The sequence below is a fragment of the Pelecanus crispus genome, chromosome 7 (assembly GCF_030463565.1).
Source record: "Pelecanus crispus isolate bPelCri1 chromosome 7, bPelCri1.pri, whole genome shotgun sequence".
Classification (NCBI taxonomy): Eukaryota; Metazoa; Chordata; class Aves; order Pelecaniformes; family Pelecanidae; genus Pelecanus; species Pelecanus crispus.
In genome coordinates, this window is record NC_134649.1 from 34,848,529 (window position 1) to 34,862,930 (window position 14,402).

General features: G+C 45.2%; 2 protein-coding genes across 2 annotated transcripts in view; one reads left to right on the plus strand and one right to left on the minus strand.

Annotated features, from left to right (window-relative positions):
• Positions 1-533: 533 nt before the first annotated feature.
• Positions 534-6,651, minus strand: EMC3 (ER membrane protein complex subunit 3). The gene is made up of 8 exons (XM_075714697.1): positions 6,456-6,651; positions 6,180-6,237; positions 5,288-5,381; positions 4,419-4,523; positions 3,632-3,713; positions 3,401-3,480; positions 2,742-2,824; positions 534-1,121 (listed from the first exon to the last, which is right to left on the minus strand). The coding sequence occupies exons 1-8, from the start codon at positions 6,608-6,610 to the stop codon at positions 993-995; spliced, it is 786 nt and encodes a 261-aa protein (XP_075570812.1). The 5' UTR covers positions 6,611-6,651; the 3' UTR covers positions 534-992.
• Positions 6,652-8,017: 1,366 nt separating this feature from the next.
• Positions 8,018-14,402, plus strand: part of FANCD2 (FA complementation group D2) — a 51,718-nt gene continuing 45,333 nt past the window's right edge. The window contains exons 1-6 of the mRNA XM_075714694.1: positions 8,018-8,078; positions 8,872-9,006; positions 9,585-9,652; positions 10,530-10,633; positions 11,176-11,239; positions 12,336-12,388. Of these exons, the coding sequence (XP_075570809.1) occupies positions 8,018-8,078; positions 8,872-9,006; positions 9,585-9,652; positions 10,530-10,633; positions 11,176-11,239; positions 12,336-12,388 (485 nt within the window). The remainder of the gene's footprint in view (positions 8,079-8,871; positions 9,007-9,584; positions 9,653-10,529; positions 10,634-11,175; positions 11,240-12,335; positions 12,389-14,402) is intronic.

The window sequence follows — 14,402 nt, forward strand, 5'->3', positions numbered from 1 at the left end:
AATAACTGAACAGGGATACAGGAACAGCCAGGCACCCTTGCTAGGTGTACATCCTGCTGTGAGCATGGCAGACAGGAGGGGCTCTGTAGGCAGTCTAAGGTGCTTATAAATGGACTTGGGAACAATTAAATTAACCAGGAGATAGTCTGTTTGCTACCTCTGCATAGAAATGCCATCTCTGGCTCTCCACTGCCCAAAGACCTCCAAGGAACTGCTCTGCCCAGGAACAAAAGCAGCAAAGAGGGGACCAGAAGTTGCCCCCGTGACCACTGGTGTGTCCACCAGCAGGTTGACCAGGGCAGAAAGCAGATGGGATTTTGCAGCACTAGGGAGCCTTGGTGCAGGCTTGGTTATGAGAGGAAGGTGAGCCATCCCACACTTTGCCGTGGGCAAGTGGTGAGTATCTCCCTCTGGCTTTTGTTTTCTTCTGAGAAAGCTTCAAACAGAAGGAAAAAAAAAAAAAAAAAAGATTATAAGGAGGAAGGACAACCACCACTTTCAGAAACTGAATCTCCACACTGCTTCTAAAGATGCGTTAGATAATTTGTTGCTAAGTAAGTTTTGAATTCTTAACGTGCTGATGTTGTCTTAATTGTTCAAAAGTAAAGGATAGCTACCTATGCATTTGCTTAAAAGGGTAAAACCAGAAACATAGGCACTACTCATACTTTTTCAGTCACATGAAGTTTTAAATTCCTTAACTCAAGCAAGCTTGCTCTTTGTGTACTAGAACTAGAAATTTTAGGTCTTTTCTCCAGTATACATTTCCCAGGAAGAGAAACGGAACTCCAGCTAGAAACCCACACAGAGCGCCTTTGACTCAAATACAACATACTCGGTCCTGGGGCTCAAATCAAAGTTAGGTAACTGCAGTTCTGAACATGGTGTTTTTCTTTTATTCTCAGCCTTGCTAAAATACATTATATAGTTTTAAGTAACAGATTTCTTTTCAAATTACTTTTACAAGAAGAGACAAAAGCATATTCTCAGATTCAGAAGATGGAGGTCTGAAGTTCTTCCTTAAACATGCCTTCAAAATGGAGGTCTTTTGCCATGAGCTCTTCTTCTACATCTTCTAAGGCCCACTGATGATCAGTCAATTCTAAAGCTTCCCATTCCGTCTGCATTGATAATAAACAGAGGTAGAGAAAGGAAAGCAACACAGTATTAAAGTAGGTAGACAAGAACTACGCAAAGCAGTGCTTACCTTAAAAACTGCAACAAAAACCAAGTTCTATTAAAAACCTGCCAATCCTGTCAACTCTCTGAAATCAGTGTTTTATGCTTAATTGGGTATTACATAGCTGGTCAATACAAGTACTTCATAGAAGTTATAAAAATTACGTTATCTACTTTTTGAAAACCCTCTAACCTTCTGGAATAGTCTGTTTCTTCTGAAGCAGCTGTCTCCAGAAACACAGCCAATTCTGTTGGGGGGGAGGGGTAGGGGGGACAAGTGCTGTGTGGCTAGTTAATTCTTTAGTTCAGAGACATTTGAATAAAAAGTTACAGGCCAAAAATATTGCAACTGATCACAGACTTGATGTGCCTCATTACAGTGTCCTCCAACCAACAAGCTCCCTGGAGCTGCAGTGTTTATTAATTCATTAAGCCAGGGTGTTCATAGCAGCCCAAGACCTAAGAACAGAATTTGATCCTAAATATGAGAATAATCTCCCCCACTACTAATTTTCCAAAACCTATGAACAGAAATCTCTCCTCCTATTAGTCCATTAAGTGTTGCTCCAGTAAGTATTGTGAAATAAGCTGCATACAGCCTGCAAAATCACGTCATGTGTTGCCTCCTCAAGAGACTTCTATTTCTTGGCCAGAACGCTTCTCCTGCAATACAGGCTTGCTTTCTTTGTTCCTGCTGGGGACCATGCAGTAGTTTTAGGTCCCTGCAGGGCTGAATGGCAAAATGGCTCCAGCCAGCCAGTACCGGAAAGGAAACAGAAGGACGTGAGCCAGGAGAGCGCATGGCACTGGTTGGAATTGCACCTCAGTGCTGACAGTTTGTGACAGAACAGTCACTGCTCCAGCAGAGCTGCAAACTGCAGCCACCTTCCTCCCTGGCTGAGCCTCTGGCTGGGTGATGTGGTTTGTTTTCTTTAACCAGGAAGGTGACTGAATACAAGAAACTGCAGGAGCAGACCATCCTGACTTCCCAGGCAGCAGGTTGTGTGTGGCTAAATCTTTACTACGGTACACAAAACCAGAAACCAGGACCTTCCCTTCATGCATAAACTAGGGTTGTGAAAGGGAGAGACAGTCTAATAAGCAAGCACCTATGGAGACCGCTTAGGAGAACTTCAAGACACAGTCAAATCCTGAGATTTTCTGCTGAGCTAACTCGCTTACTTGATTTTCTTACCCAAGTTCCATCATGTGCCTGCTGGACTTGTGCTCAGCTGCACTATTAACACAACTTTTGGAAGCCAGCCTCTGCTTTGGAACTAGATCTCAAGGGAAAGAAAAAAATCTTCCTCTGCAAAAGCAGAAGATGGCACATGAATTCAGCTTTTGTATCAGGAATGACTAACTAATCAGGTTTACTTTGGGGTATTAGGGCTCTGCCAGACCCAGGGCAGCTTCTACACCCTTCATCAGTTGTCAGCTCTAATTTTAGGAACAGGAATCCAGAGCAATTCTCTTACTTGACTCAGGGGGAGGCTGAGTTACATATAGCCTACAATCCTGTAAGCTCACAGCAAATAGGAATGCAGGTGGGAATACTGTACCTTAAATGCCTTGTTAGTATCTGCTGGCATGGCCATTGCTGCCCCTGTCATTTGTTCTTGCATCACCCTAGACTGATCCGCAGCTACAAAAGAGAAACGACAGGTTGATTTTTATGTCATTTAAACAGCAATTCTTGGAGCACAGTGCCACCAGGCCGGCTTCTAGCTATAGACTAGGAAGTTGCAGAAATGCCTAGAATGCAATACTAATGTGCCACCCCCTACATCTTCACTAAACTTACATAAAATACGCAGACAAACTGAGGAAAACACGGTCTTATACATTCCCCATACCGCCAGAAACAGTATCTGTCCTGCTCTGCATCTAGCATTAAGAAATCTTTGCAGCTTTTCTTAAAACTGATACTTGCTAGAAATAAAAGCAAGCCTGAGAGCAAAATTTCTGCACACCAATTTGATGGGAAGGAAATACCATGGAAGTCTATAAGCAAAGGCTGGTGCAGAAGATTTGGGTACTTCTGCAGGTGATGTCAAACCTAGCCAGCGGAGCGTAACCTCACAGAGAGAGGCTTTCAAGAGCTTTTTGGCTGGAAATTTAGTAATCCTTCACCAGCCTCCCTCAGAAGTCATCCCATGGGAGCAGAAGTCATCCCATGGAAGCAGAAGCCAGCTCTTTCACAGAAATGACAGTGTCTTACCATTATCTTGGCCCAGGATGAGAGTATAAATGCTTCTGAGTCCAAACACATTCAAGAAGTACCAGGAAGCAGAGCTCACCCTGATAAATCAGAACAAGCACGGTTGATTTCAGGTCAAAGCTGGCTTGTGATCTCATTTCAGAAGCACACACAGACCATTCAAGGGTTATTAACACATTCAAAATTTTCCAAGTGAATATTTGACCTTGCTTGCTGAGGACACAGGCTTACCAGGACGCATCTAAAGTGAGCAGTTCAATTCCCTGCTGCAACATTGGTTTAAAACGCAGCGTCAGAGGAAATGGGACCTTTGCTGCAGGATTAAAAAAAAAAGCCCAGTTTTACAAAGTGACAGTACATAATTGCAAAGCAGATGGAAAAGTGAATAGATAGTTCTTTTATTAAAGCTAATGTAGTCTGAATGCAATGCATACAATAACAAGTTGGCGTGTACTTTTGAAAAAGCTGTAGTTCTGTAATTATTTTAATATGACAAGACTTTTTGAAACTTAATCAGATGGCCAAACCATCACAGGTGTTGTTTCAGTAACCGTGAAAGGGAATGTCTGTCATTAAGGAAACAGTTCTCACATAAACAGTAAGTAAAAAACAGAACTGTGAATTTAAGGTAGTATTTTTGATGTGTATACCCTGCATTACACAGTAACCAACTCCCTGGACGGGTTCAGAGGAAAATCCACTGTATCAACTTGAAGTTTAGGCGGTTTTAATAAATTTAAATACTGGGTTTGCCACTACAATTGTTCCTGAATACATGAACTATTTTCTTTGTGATCATGGCCGGTACTCTGAAAACTACTTTCCCTCCTTTGCTATGGGGCAAGCAAATCAATGCAGTTCATGGAGTGAGTAGCGGCAGTGCCACAAGCCAAATTCACGCTGCTTCCAATCGACTGCTTTCAGGTAGAGGAGCAAATCTCTCAATATAGCCCAGACCCTGGAGGTCATCATCAGAAACATGGCCAGACCCATGGGCTGTGTTTCTCCAGCCACTTACTTGTGACAAATCCCGAAAATGTCATGTTGATCCAACCACCGATGAGGATCATAGGCAAAACATTGGTTACGTTCCCTTTCATCATATCTGTCAACATGGTAGGATCTGCAAATCATAGATTTGATTTAAAGTAGCAGCGTGTCACAATAAATGGAAACAAGACCAATGTCAGCTATTTTAATCAAGAAACCGCATCAGAGATAACAGTTCTATCCCACTATCTCTCCCATAAACCGCATCAGAGATAACAGTTCTATCCCACTATCTCTCCCATATGTGTTACTTTCCACTGTTGTGAAAGACACCGCAAAATGAGATGAGCAGCCAGTGTGTCGCTGGCTGCTGCTGCTACTGAAACGGTATTGTGTTCTCTGCTGTGTCTGACCCCAGCTGCTTTGTCTGTGTTTGACCCCATCCCTTGCTCCAGATTGTGGAACTTGCCTGACCCCTCTGCGAGCTGATTTAGCTAGAAAAGGGACAACTAACTATACAGCTAATTTGCTGCTAAGGTCTTTGGCCACATTAATACATTAAATCAGTTTAGAGAAGGTCCTGCAGGAGCTGGTGCAAAAAACTGACAAAAGGACAGGAGTGAGAGCAGGACTTTCCATTTCTGGCAACACTGAGGTGGTCATGGGCTTGTGAAACGCTGCAGGCAGCTAGAGGTTGAAGTTAAGCAAAATGAAGTGACCCAACATGTTGCTACCAAAGATGGGGATCTCCCTCCCCCCTCCTCCCCAATACCCAGCTGCACAGTCCCACGCCCTCCCTCACATTCCCTGAGCTCTTTGTGAAGTTGATTCACCTTCCTACCTTGGCAGAAAAATACAGTTTTTCTGCCCGGCTACAATTATGGTACCTTAACATACCTGTCATTGGTGAAGGAGGCACTACCTTTCTTTTCGTTTTCTTAAAAAATCCATCCTCTGGGTTATTAAAAAAATATTTCCGGGTCAGGAAAGACTGAAAACAAAAAAGAGCCAATGCTAACACCGTAAGAAATGAAAGAACAGAAGCATTATTTCTTGCTCAGACATGCAGACATCTTATGAACTCTTTCATAACACATCCTTCTTTCTTGGAGAGGTACTTCAGTGTCTGTATGATCTAAAGGGCCTCACTTTTCTGTTTCCCTGGATCCAGACTACCAGCTCTCTGGCTTTTAAAAATTCTTAAAATAATTCTAAGAGTTCTCTGAAGAACAATCCACATTAATTAAAGAGCTTTTAGCGCTTTGTGCAAAGTTCTTGCTGGTTCAATCCAGTACATCGGACGTTTTCATTCCCCCCAGCTGACTTCCAGATTTTACAATATACGGACTTGTCAGCAACTGAGCCAATGTGAGAGACTGATTTTTAGTTCAGCAAACATTACAGCTGACATTGTATGACTACCTCATTATCCCAGCTTTTATTAAATACCTGTGTATTTGTTGCCAGATTAAACATGATGGTTTGCACGCAGACTTCATTTTAGCATGCAGTTAAAACACCAAGTAGTGGAAGCTAACGTTAATGTCAGGGAAGAGACACATACAGCAGTCCTGCGTCCAGCTTTCCTAAGCATCTGCTACCAACCACACTTCAGGCACTACTCTGGGCTAGGGGAGGGTGTCTGACCCCACGGGGCACTTGTGCAGAAGCTGCCCGATACCTGCGAGCACCTCTAACCACGGCACTCCGCTAACACAACTTCTTGCTTTGTTCTTGTTTCCGAGTTACCCTCTTCGTAAAGCATAAAGCCGCTCAGGCAGCTCCGTACCTGTTTGGGAATGTATTTTCCATTTTCCCGAAGGACTCTGCTCCGAATCAGGACTTGGCTGCAAAAGAGACATGGCGCGTTAGCGGCACGGCCGCAGGCGGGAGCGGGCCTGCTGTGTCCCCCCGGCCGGCCGGCGGGCGGGAGCGAGCCCAGCCGGGCCGGGGGGCCCCGGGGCAAGGCAGACGTGAGGCGGCGGCGGCGCCACGTCCTCCGCGGCTGGGGGGGCCCGGGCCGAGGCGGGGCCCGGGCCGAGGGGGGCCCGGCGGCGGCCCTGACCTGTCGGACACCTGCTCCTGCGTCAGCCTCTTGTCGCTCTGGAGGAGGATGGAGACGTAGTGCCGGATCATGCCCACGAAGAAGGTGATGAAGACGATGGGCAGCACCACCCACAGCCGGATGTTGGAGTCCAGCAGCAGCTCGGGCTCGCTCATCGTGGCGGTGGCGGTACCGCTACCGGACCCGGCTCCGGCCGCCACCGGGCCGCCCCAGGCCCCGGCTCCGCTTCCGCTTCCGGGCCCAGCCCTCCCGCCGCCGGAAGTACGTCACCGCGCGCGGTGGCGGGAAGCTCGAGCGGCGGCTGGGTCGCGTCGCGTCGCGGCGGGCGGCGGAGAGCGGCGGAGAGCGGGCCTGCGGGGAGCCTGCGGGGAGCCTGCGGGGAGGCGGCGGGGCCCTGAGGGCGGAGGCCGCCGCGCCGCTCGCAGCGCAGGTGCGGGGCCTTCGGCGGAGGAGCGTGACCCGCCCCGCCCCTCCCCGCCCTGGCCGTGCTTCCCGGGGCCGGTGCGCTTTGGGACCGCGCTTCGGAGCCACGTTTGGGCAAAATCCCGCTGTTCGTTCTCAAGAGCATAAAACCGGCTTTAAAACTCGCCTGCCTGCTGCAACGCTAGCCTGCTCTCAGGGTGCAGCGGGCCTTTCCTGGCCGCGGAAACTGAGGTAACCGAGCTAAAGGTGATGAAGCTTCTATGTACCCCGTACTGCCCTATAAATAAATGCTCAGGTGAGGTAAGTTGGCTGCCGCAGGAATTTCCAAGCGTTTGGGAGCAGATCTGATAAAGAGAGGGCTACCCGGGAGCGAGCACTCTTCTTTGGCCTGTCAGTCTGCACCTCGGCTCCAGAAGAGCTGCTAAAGGCTCATCACGGTTTTTTTGGGAATTGTTCCGCTTCCACTCTGATATTTCATGTAACTCGTTTGAATAGCCTCTGCCAAATAGTTGAAACTGAGCGTGAGATGATCAAGCGTCTTTTAAAACAATTTTTAAGTTTTAAAGGTGAGCCAAGATTTATTTTTTCTTTTTAACCACTGCCACCCACCAAAAGAGGACAAGTAGGATGGAGGTTTGCGCTGACAGAACTCTTCCTGCAGTTGTACTGGGTTGGGAACATGAACGGGGTCATCTAACGTGCCTGGGCTCATGAACGCTAAATTGCTAATCCTTTGTAGCTTTCTCTGGTCATGGGAAGAGGATCACAAGTTCAGATCAGTGGATACCATCTGAGACCTCTTAGTTACTCAGTTTAACTTGCCATTCAATTCGCCTGGCATCTGAAAGAGCAGCTAAGCCTTGTTTTATGAGGAAATGAATTTTAGAAAAAGTGATATATTGCACTATTTAAATATGACAAGCTCTAAAATCTCAACCTGTATGGCAGAAAAATGCATGATACTGGTTAACCAGGCAGTCTGCTTTTCTTTGAGCAATGTCAGTTTCTGGAGCATTTCCCTTCATTAGTCACTAACACATTCTAGATTTGCTTAAAAAAGCCTCAGTTAAAGTCATGTGTCCTTTGCTCACTTGTCTTTTTCCTGCGTTTTTATAGGCAACAACAAAGGTTTTGTTACCATGGTTTCAAAAAGGAAATTGTCAAAAACCGATGGAGAGAGCTGCAAGACAGACTTGCTGAGTAGGTGCTCAGGTATAATCTTACAGGGAGTGGAGACCTGTTGGTGGAGGCAGTGGCTCCCAGGCAGGGAGAAGGCCAGAATGACAGTTTTGATAATGCTACTAGCTAATTGTTAAGGACACTGTTGATCTTTAAACACATTTTTTTAATAAATGACAATAAAACAACAATGTTAAAAGCAGTGCCATATCTTTTCGCAGTCCCTCTGTTCTCATATCTTTGATCAGTGCTTACCATCTTGAGCTTCACTGCCTTCAGAGTCTGTAGATTAATCACATTTGACCAAAACTGATATCTATAAATCAAACCAAAATAAGCTCTCTATGTAGCTGGAGGGAAGATAGTTATTTTTTTGCTTTAGCAGATGGGTAGATACCTAAGAGACAGGTCTGGTGGGAGAACCTGTATTAAATTTGTGCTTTTCAGTCCAGAGGAAAGTATGTGCTCTAACGTTGCTCATAATCTGTTAGTGGGTATGTCTCCCATGGGAGTAAGCCACTGAAGGTGTATCTTAACTGTCTTTCATTATGGATCACTAAAAGGACTGAGTAAGAATGTTCCTTTCTGGTGTCATGCTGCAGGGGTAACTGCTTTATAGGATCTGTGCGTTGGTATCCGAGTCAGCTAACGACTGCTGTTAAATAGCAGTACAGTTTGTTGGTCTGGTCCCATAAGTATATTCCTGTGTTCCTCTAATTTCTTACTAGAAGGTTAATTTTAAATTTTTTCTATGAAGGATCCTTGCTATTTTTATTGCAGAGTATATTTGATGTAGCATGTCTTGTTTTCTCAGAACCAAAGAAGTCGCGGATTTCTGATAAGGAAAAGGCCTCTGCCCATGGTGGAGTGGAGAATGAGGGAGTCTTTGAAGAGCTCCTTAGAGCTTCAGGAATTGTACTGAAAGCTGGGGAGGGACAGAATGAAATAGGTATGGGTTTAACACTTGCTCTCTCTGCTTGTATCTGAAAACCTGCAAAGGTGACTGGTACAAAGTAAAGATACATTTTACTTGCAGAGCAAAAATGCTTGAGCCAACTTGTTCCAAAGGTCAAGCAAACCTTCATCTGGCCTCTTATTTGTTATATACCTCTTGAATTGCACAGTTCCTGAACTCATTATACTAGCTTTTTGGGTATACATGCTAAGTCAAAAGACTTCTGAAAGATTATTGGAGGTATATGAAATAAGATTAGACTGCATCTGTGATTACAGTATTGAGTTACAGAGGCAGGAGCTCTGAAACAGGAAAACAAACATGTTGTGTTGCCCTTCAGCTCAGACAAGGCCTTCAGGAATTCATGTATTAAGCCTTTTTAATGCTATTAGCTACTCTCAGCCCAGACTGGAGACAGCACAAGTGGTGGTACCACTCAGGTTTTTGCTAACTGGACTCTTCAGTAGAGCAAACGCGGAAGTATTGGTGGATGGGCTTGAGAGCTGTTGTTATGATGTCGTACGGATAAAATTTGTCTGGTTCTTTATTTTCTTTTTAAACTTTCTCCTTAGCTGTAGATCAAATGGCTTTCCAGAAGAAGCTCTGCCTGGCCCTGGAGAAGCACCCTACTTACCCAGGCGTAAGTAACAGACTATGCTTTGGCAGGAGCCAGCTTTAAAACTGTTTGCTCTGTAGCAAAAGATGCAAAGCAGCTGCCTGTCTCTGCTATTCCTCTGCAAAAGTGTGTAACAGGGTAGCTTACCTTGGATTTCTGTGGTCCAGACTCTAATTCTCTCAATGTTGCCGTCCCAGCCTCCTGGTCCCACTGTCCTTCTGCTATATCTGTCTCTTCTCAGCTGTTATGTCTGAATAGTCAGACATAGAGATGATTAGCATGTGCCTCTGTTAAACCAGCCTTGGTATGCATACTCCAAGTTTGGTTTTGCATCATTCCAAGCAAAAGTGCTGCACTTCCACCACCTTGCCCTGTCAAAATAATTAATTGGCAATATTATTCAATAGACAAAGACTCTTAAGGGAAAAAAATAATTTGCTTAACTTTCTAGTGGAAGCTGTGTTTGGTTTTGTGTTGGTTGGGAGCTGGCAGCATTAAAACTGCCACAATGTGATGCTCCTCTCCAGTCAACAAGCCCAGCGTGAAAGTCCCGAGGCCAGCGATTTGAATCCTGCAAATATTTTGGGTACAGCTCTTGTCACATTAAATGTTGCCATCTCAGCTGAACAGGAAGACAGGCAAAGACCTTTATAATCAAAGTAAAATGTGAGACTGCTGCTTTAGAGTTACTTTGTAGAACAACTGGTGTTTCCTTTTGGAAATGGTTTAGACTAGAGTTCATTTATTATCCAGCTTTCCTTTCATCACAATTTCTGTCTGTCTGCATTTCCCTGGCTACCTCTTCCCTGTTCTCATCATCTGCTCACAAAGAGCATCCTAAAAGACAGCAGTTGATCAGGGCGTCTTTTCAGGAAGTGGATAACTTCTCTCTGCTCTGCAGGTTGTGAAGCAGTTTATCAACGGCTTGGAATCTCATATCAAGGACAGAAACCAGTTCAAGAACTGTCTCTTGCCATGCACTCCCATACGGACTGAGGGGTCGAGGTCAGAGAAAATGTGTTTTGTCTTCCCCTTCAGTCAGAGCTGGTCTCTATTTAAGTGCCATGTAACATTGAGTAGAGTGGAGGGAAAGACCATAGCTCCAGCGGATACACAAGACTTGTTTCTTATGCAAAAGTGGCTAGTGCAATATGTTGCCATTTAATAGCAGTAAGTTTAAAGTGGTAAATTGCAGAATTTACTACCTGCCTGTGGCATGTGTTGGGCTCCATGGCACTTTATGGCAAGAACCAAATACCGGGGGAAAAATTTTGACAAGGCTGGGGAAGGTCAACTGTTTTTTGAAAATTTTTCCAGGAGATACAGCTTAACCAGAAAGACTTTTGCATTTCCAGCTCACACTAGTCTTGTAGAGAGTTAGGTTGTTCAGAGCTAAAATGCAGTTTTAAAATTTTTTGTTTGTTTCTGTGGTTACCATAAGTCATTGTAAGTGGTTCAAAAGAAAAAAAAAAACAGTAATGGAAAGTTACAGCCTGTTCTTCTAATGTTTTTTTATTATAACTGTAGTGGAATCTTTCATCTTGCAGGACTCTGGTGCACTCATATTGTGAAAGCCTCATTAAACTGCTTCTTGGAATTAAGAGCTTACAGGTATGGGCACCTTAGTTTGCTCTTCACACTGGTTTTGATTTATTTAGGGATCCTTTTGCTTATGTAAGTAGAGGATTAATGGAACTGGTTGTGAGGCAGATGAGGCTGCATCTGGAATAGTGTCCAATTTCTTGTTTCTTTAGGGACAGAAAGATGCTCAGGGCCTGGAACACATGGCATACAGGAAGAGACAGAGGGAACTGGGTTTGTTCAGCCTTAAGAAGAGAAGATTAAGGAAGATCTTGTGGTCTTCAAATATCTAGTTGCATGGTGTAGAGAAAACAGAGCCAGATTTTTCTCAAAGGTGAACAGAGCCAGGATGAGAGATGACAGCTCAGGTCAACCATGGGAAATTCTGATAGGATATAACCACTTCCACTGTGGAGAATGTTTTCCTTAAGTGCTAGAACAGGTAGGCTAGAGAGGTGATGGAAACTCCATTATTGGAGGAATTTGAATCTTGGAGGTGTTTAAAAATGGGCAAGATGCTGAGCAACCTGCTGGCAAGAACAAGTTCTGTTAAGTTGTATACAAGTTGCATCAAGATGTATATGGAGTTGAAGATGACAAATATCTCACCAAGGCATGGGAAACCTTAGAGCAGCTGTGGATTTAAATCCTCTTATAACTAAATGTTTTAAAAGTTCTTGTCTTAAATATGTTTTTAGAATTGCATTTGGGCCAGGATTAAAAGGGGGAAGAATTAGACCTGCAAAGGGAATGGCAAAAACGTGTGGGCACTCTTGTCAAACTTATCTAAAGATTCCTATGTGATGAAAAGCCACTCACCTGGGTCTGAGAAGAGCGCTTTGTTTGGCCCAGAGGAATTGTACATCCTGCACGTATGCTCTGCTTCTATTAGATTATGTAGATAGTTTATACCACTTGGCATTTGTGGTTTTCAGCTTGCAGGCTGTATGCCTTCTTTCTGGCATTAGGGAAGAGATTTCTTATACAGGGAAATAGTTTCATTTGTCCTTTTGAGTCTTTTATTCTCTGTGCATATTTCCTCTTGTGAAAGATCCGTTTTGATGGCAGTGCCACCGCACAAGCAGGAAATCGTCATCCTAACACTGTCTTTTTGCCTTTCTTCTAGTCTGCTATCATAACACTGTTGTTGGAAAAGATCCCCGAATTCTTTTTTGACACGTGAGTATTGACTGTCTCCTCTCTGCCTTGAAATAACATTTCTTCTTTTGGACAATCAGCAGCTTTGACTTTAACTATTACTTCAAATTTACCTGAATGGATGTTTGCACTGATAGTTTTTTCTTCATACATGTGTAAAATTATCTGTAAGGTACCACGACTTTAAACTTGTGGGTGCATAAAGCAGATGACAAATTTATAGAAGCTGAAATACAGACATACGTCATGACTCATTATGCTTTTTGTAGCTACTGGCACAAGCTTTGGAAGTATTTCAGCAGAGGGACTACGGAGTGTCTCATTATTTAAAAAAAGATGAAAGTGGCTGGCAGAGTTTTAGGAGGCTGCTCGATGCAAACAGACCTCCTTTTAAAAATACAGATTGTGTTCAAACAAGGAAAACAGGAAAAGCATCTGTTGGTTTTTGAATATAGAACACCATAGCAGGACCCCAGAGGACCCTGGGAACTACCAACCTGACAGCCTCACCTCTATGCCTGGGAAGATCATGGAGCAGATCCTCCTAGAAGATATGCTCAAGCACATGGAGGACAGGGAGGTGATTCGAGACAGCCAGCACGGATTCACCAAGGGCAAATCCTGCCTGACCAACCTAGTGGCTTTCTACGAAGGAGTGACTGCATCAGTGGACAAGGGAAAAGCAATGGATGTCATCTGCTTGGACTTCTGTAAAGCCTTTGACACAGACCCCCACAACATCCTTCTCTCTAAATTGGGGATATATGGGTTTGATGGGTGGACTGTTCGGTGGATAACAATTGGCTGGATGGTCGCATCCAGAGGGTTGTGGTCAATGGCTCAATGTCCACATGGAGGCCGGTGGTAAGTGGTGTCCCTGAGGGGTCCGTACTGGGACCGGTGCTGCTTAACATCTTCATCAATGACACAGACAGTAGGATTGAGTGCACCCTCAGCAAGTTTGCAGATGACACCAAGCTGAGTGGTGCGGTTGACACGCCAGAAGGATGGGATGTCATCCAAAGGGACCTGGACCAGCTGGAGAGGTGGGCCTGTGTGAACCTCATGAGGTTCAACAAGGCCAAATGCAAGGTCCTGCACCTGGGACGGGGCAACCCCCGGTATCAATACAGGCTGGGGGATGAAGGGATTGAGAGCAGCCCTGCGGAGAAGGACTTGGGGGTACTGGTGGATGAAAAGCTGGACATGAGCCAACAATGTGCACTTGCAGCCCAGAAAGCCAACCGTACCCTGGGCTGCATCAAAAGAAGCGTGGCCAGCAGGTCGAGGGAGGTGATTCCGCCCCGCTACTCTGCTCTGGTGAGACTTCACCTGGAGTGCTGCATCCAGCTCTGGACATGGAGCTGTTGGAGTGGGTCCAGAGGAGGGCCACCAAAATGATCTGAGGGCTGGGGCACCTCTCCTACAAGGACAGGCTGATGAGAGAGTTGGGGTTGTTCAGCCTGGAGAAGGCTGCGGGGAGTCCTTATTGCGGCTTTTCAGTACTTAAAGGGGGACTATAGGAAGGATGGGGGCAATCTTTTTAGCAAGGCCTGTTGTGACAGGACAAGGAGTAATGGTTTTAAACTAAAGAAGAATAGGTTTACACCAGACATAAGGAAGACATTTTTTACAATGAGGGTGGTGAAGCACTGGCACAGGTTGCCCAGAGAGGTGGTAGAGGCCCCATCCCTGGCAACATTCAAGGTCAGGTTGGACGGGGCTCTGAGCAATCTGATCTGGTTAAAGCTGTCCCTGCTCACTGCAGGGGGGTTGGGCTAGATGACCTCTAGAGGTCCCTTCCAACCCAAAGCGTTCTATGATTCTATGATGGGAGAGTGAGAAATCCTGAGGCGCAACATAGGCAAGACCTGAACACTTAAGCTCTTTTTCCAGTGCCCTGGATGCTCATTACAGAGTTAGTGGAGCCGGTCAAGGGAGAGAAAGAAGCTGAGGCTGTTCCTGATACAGTATTTGTTTCAGTGCTAAATATCAAGCAGGATACAAATGCTGTACAGAGGTTGAGTCTGAGGAA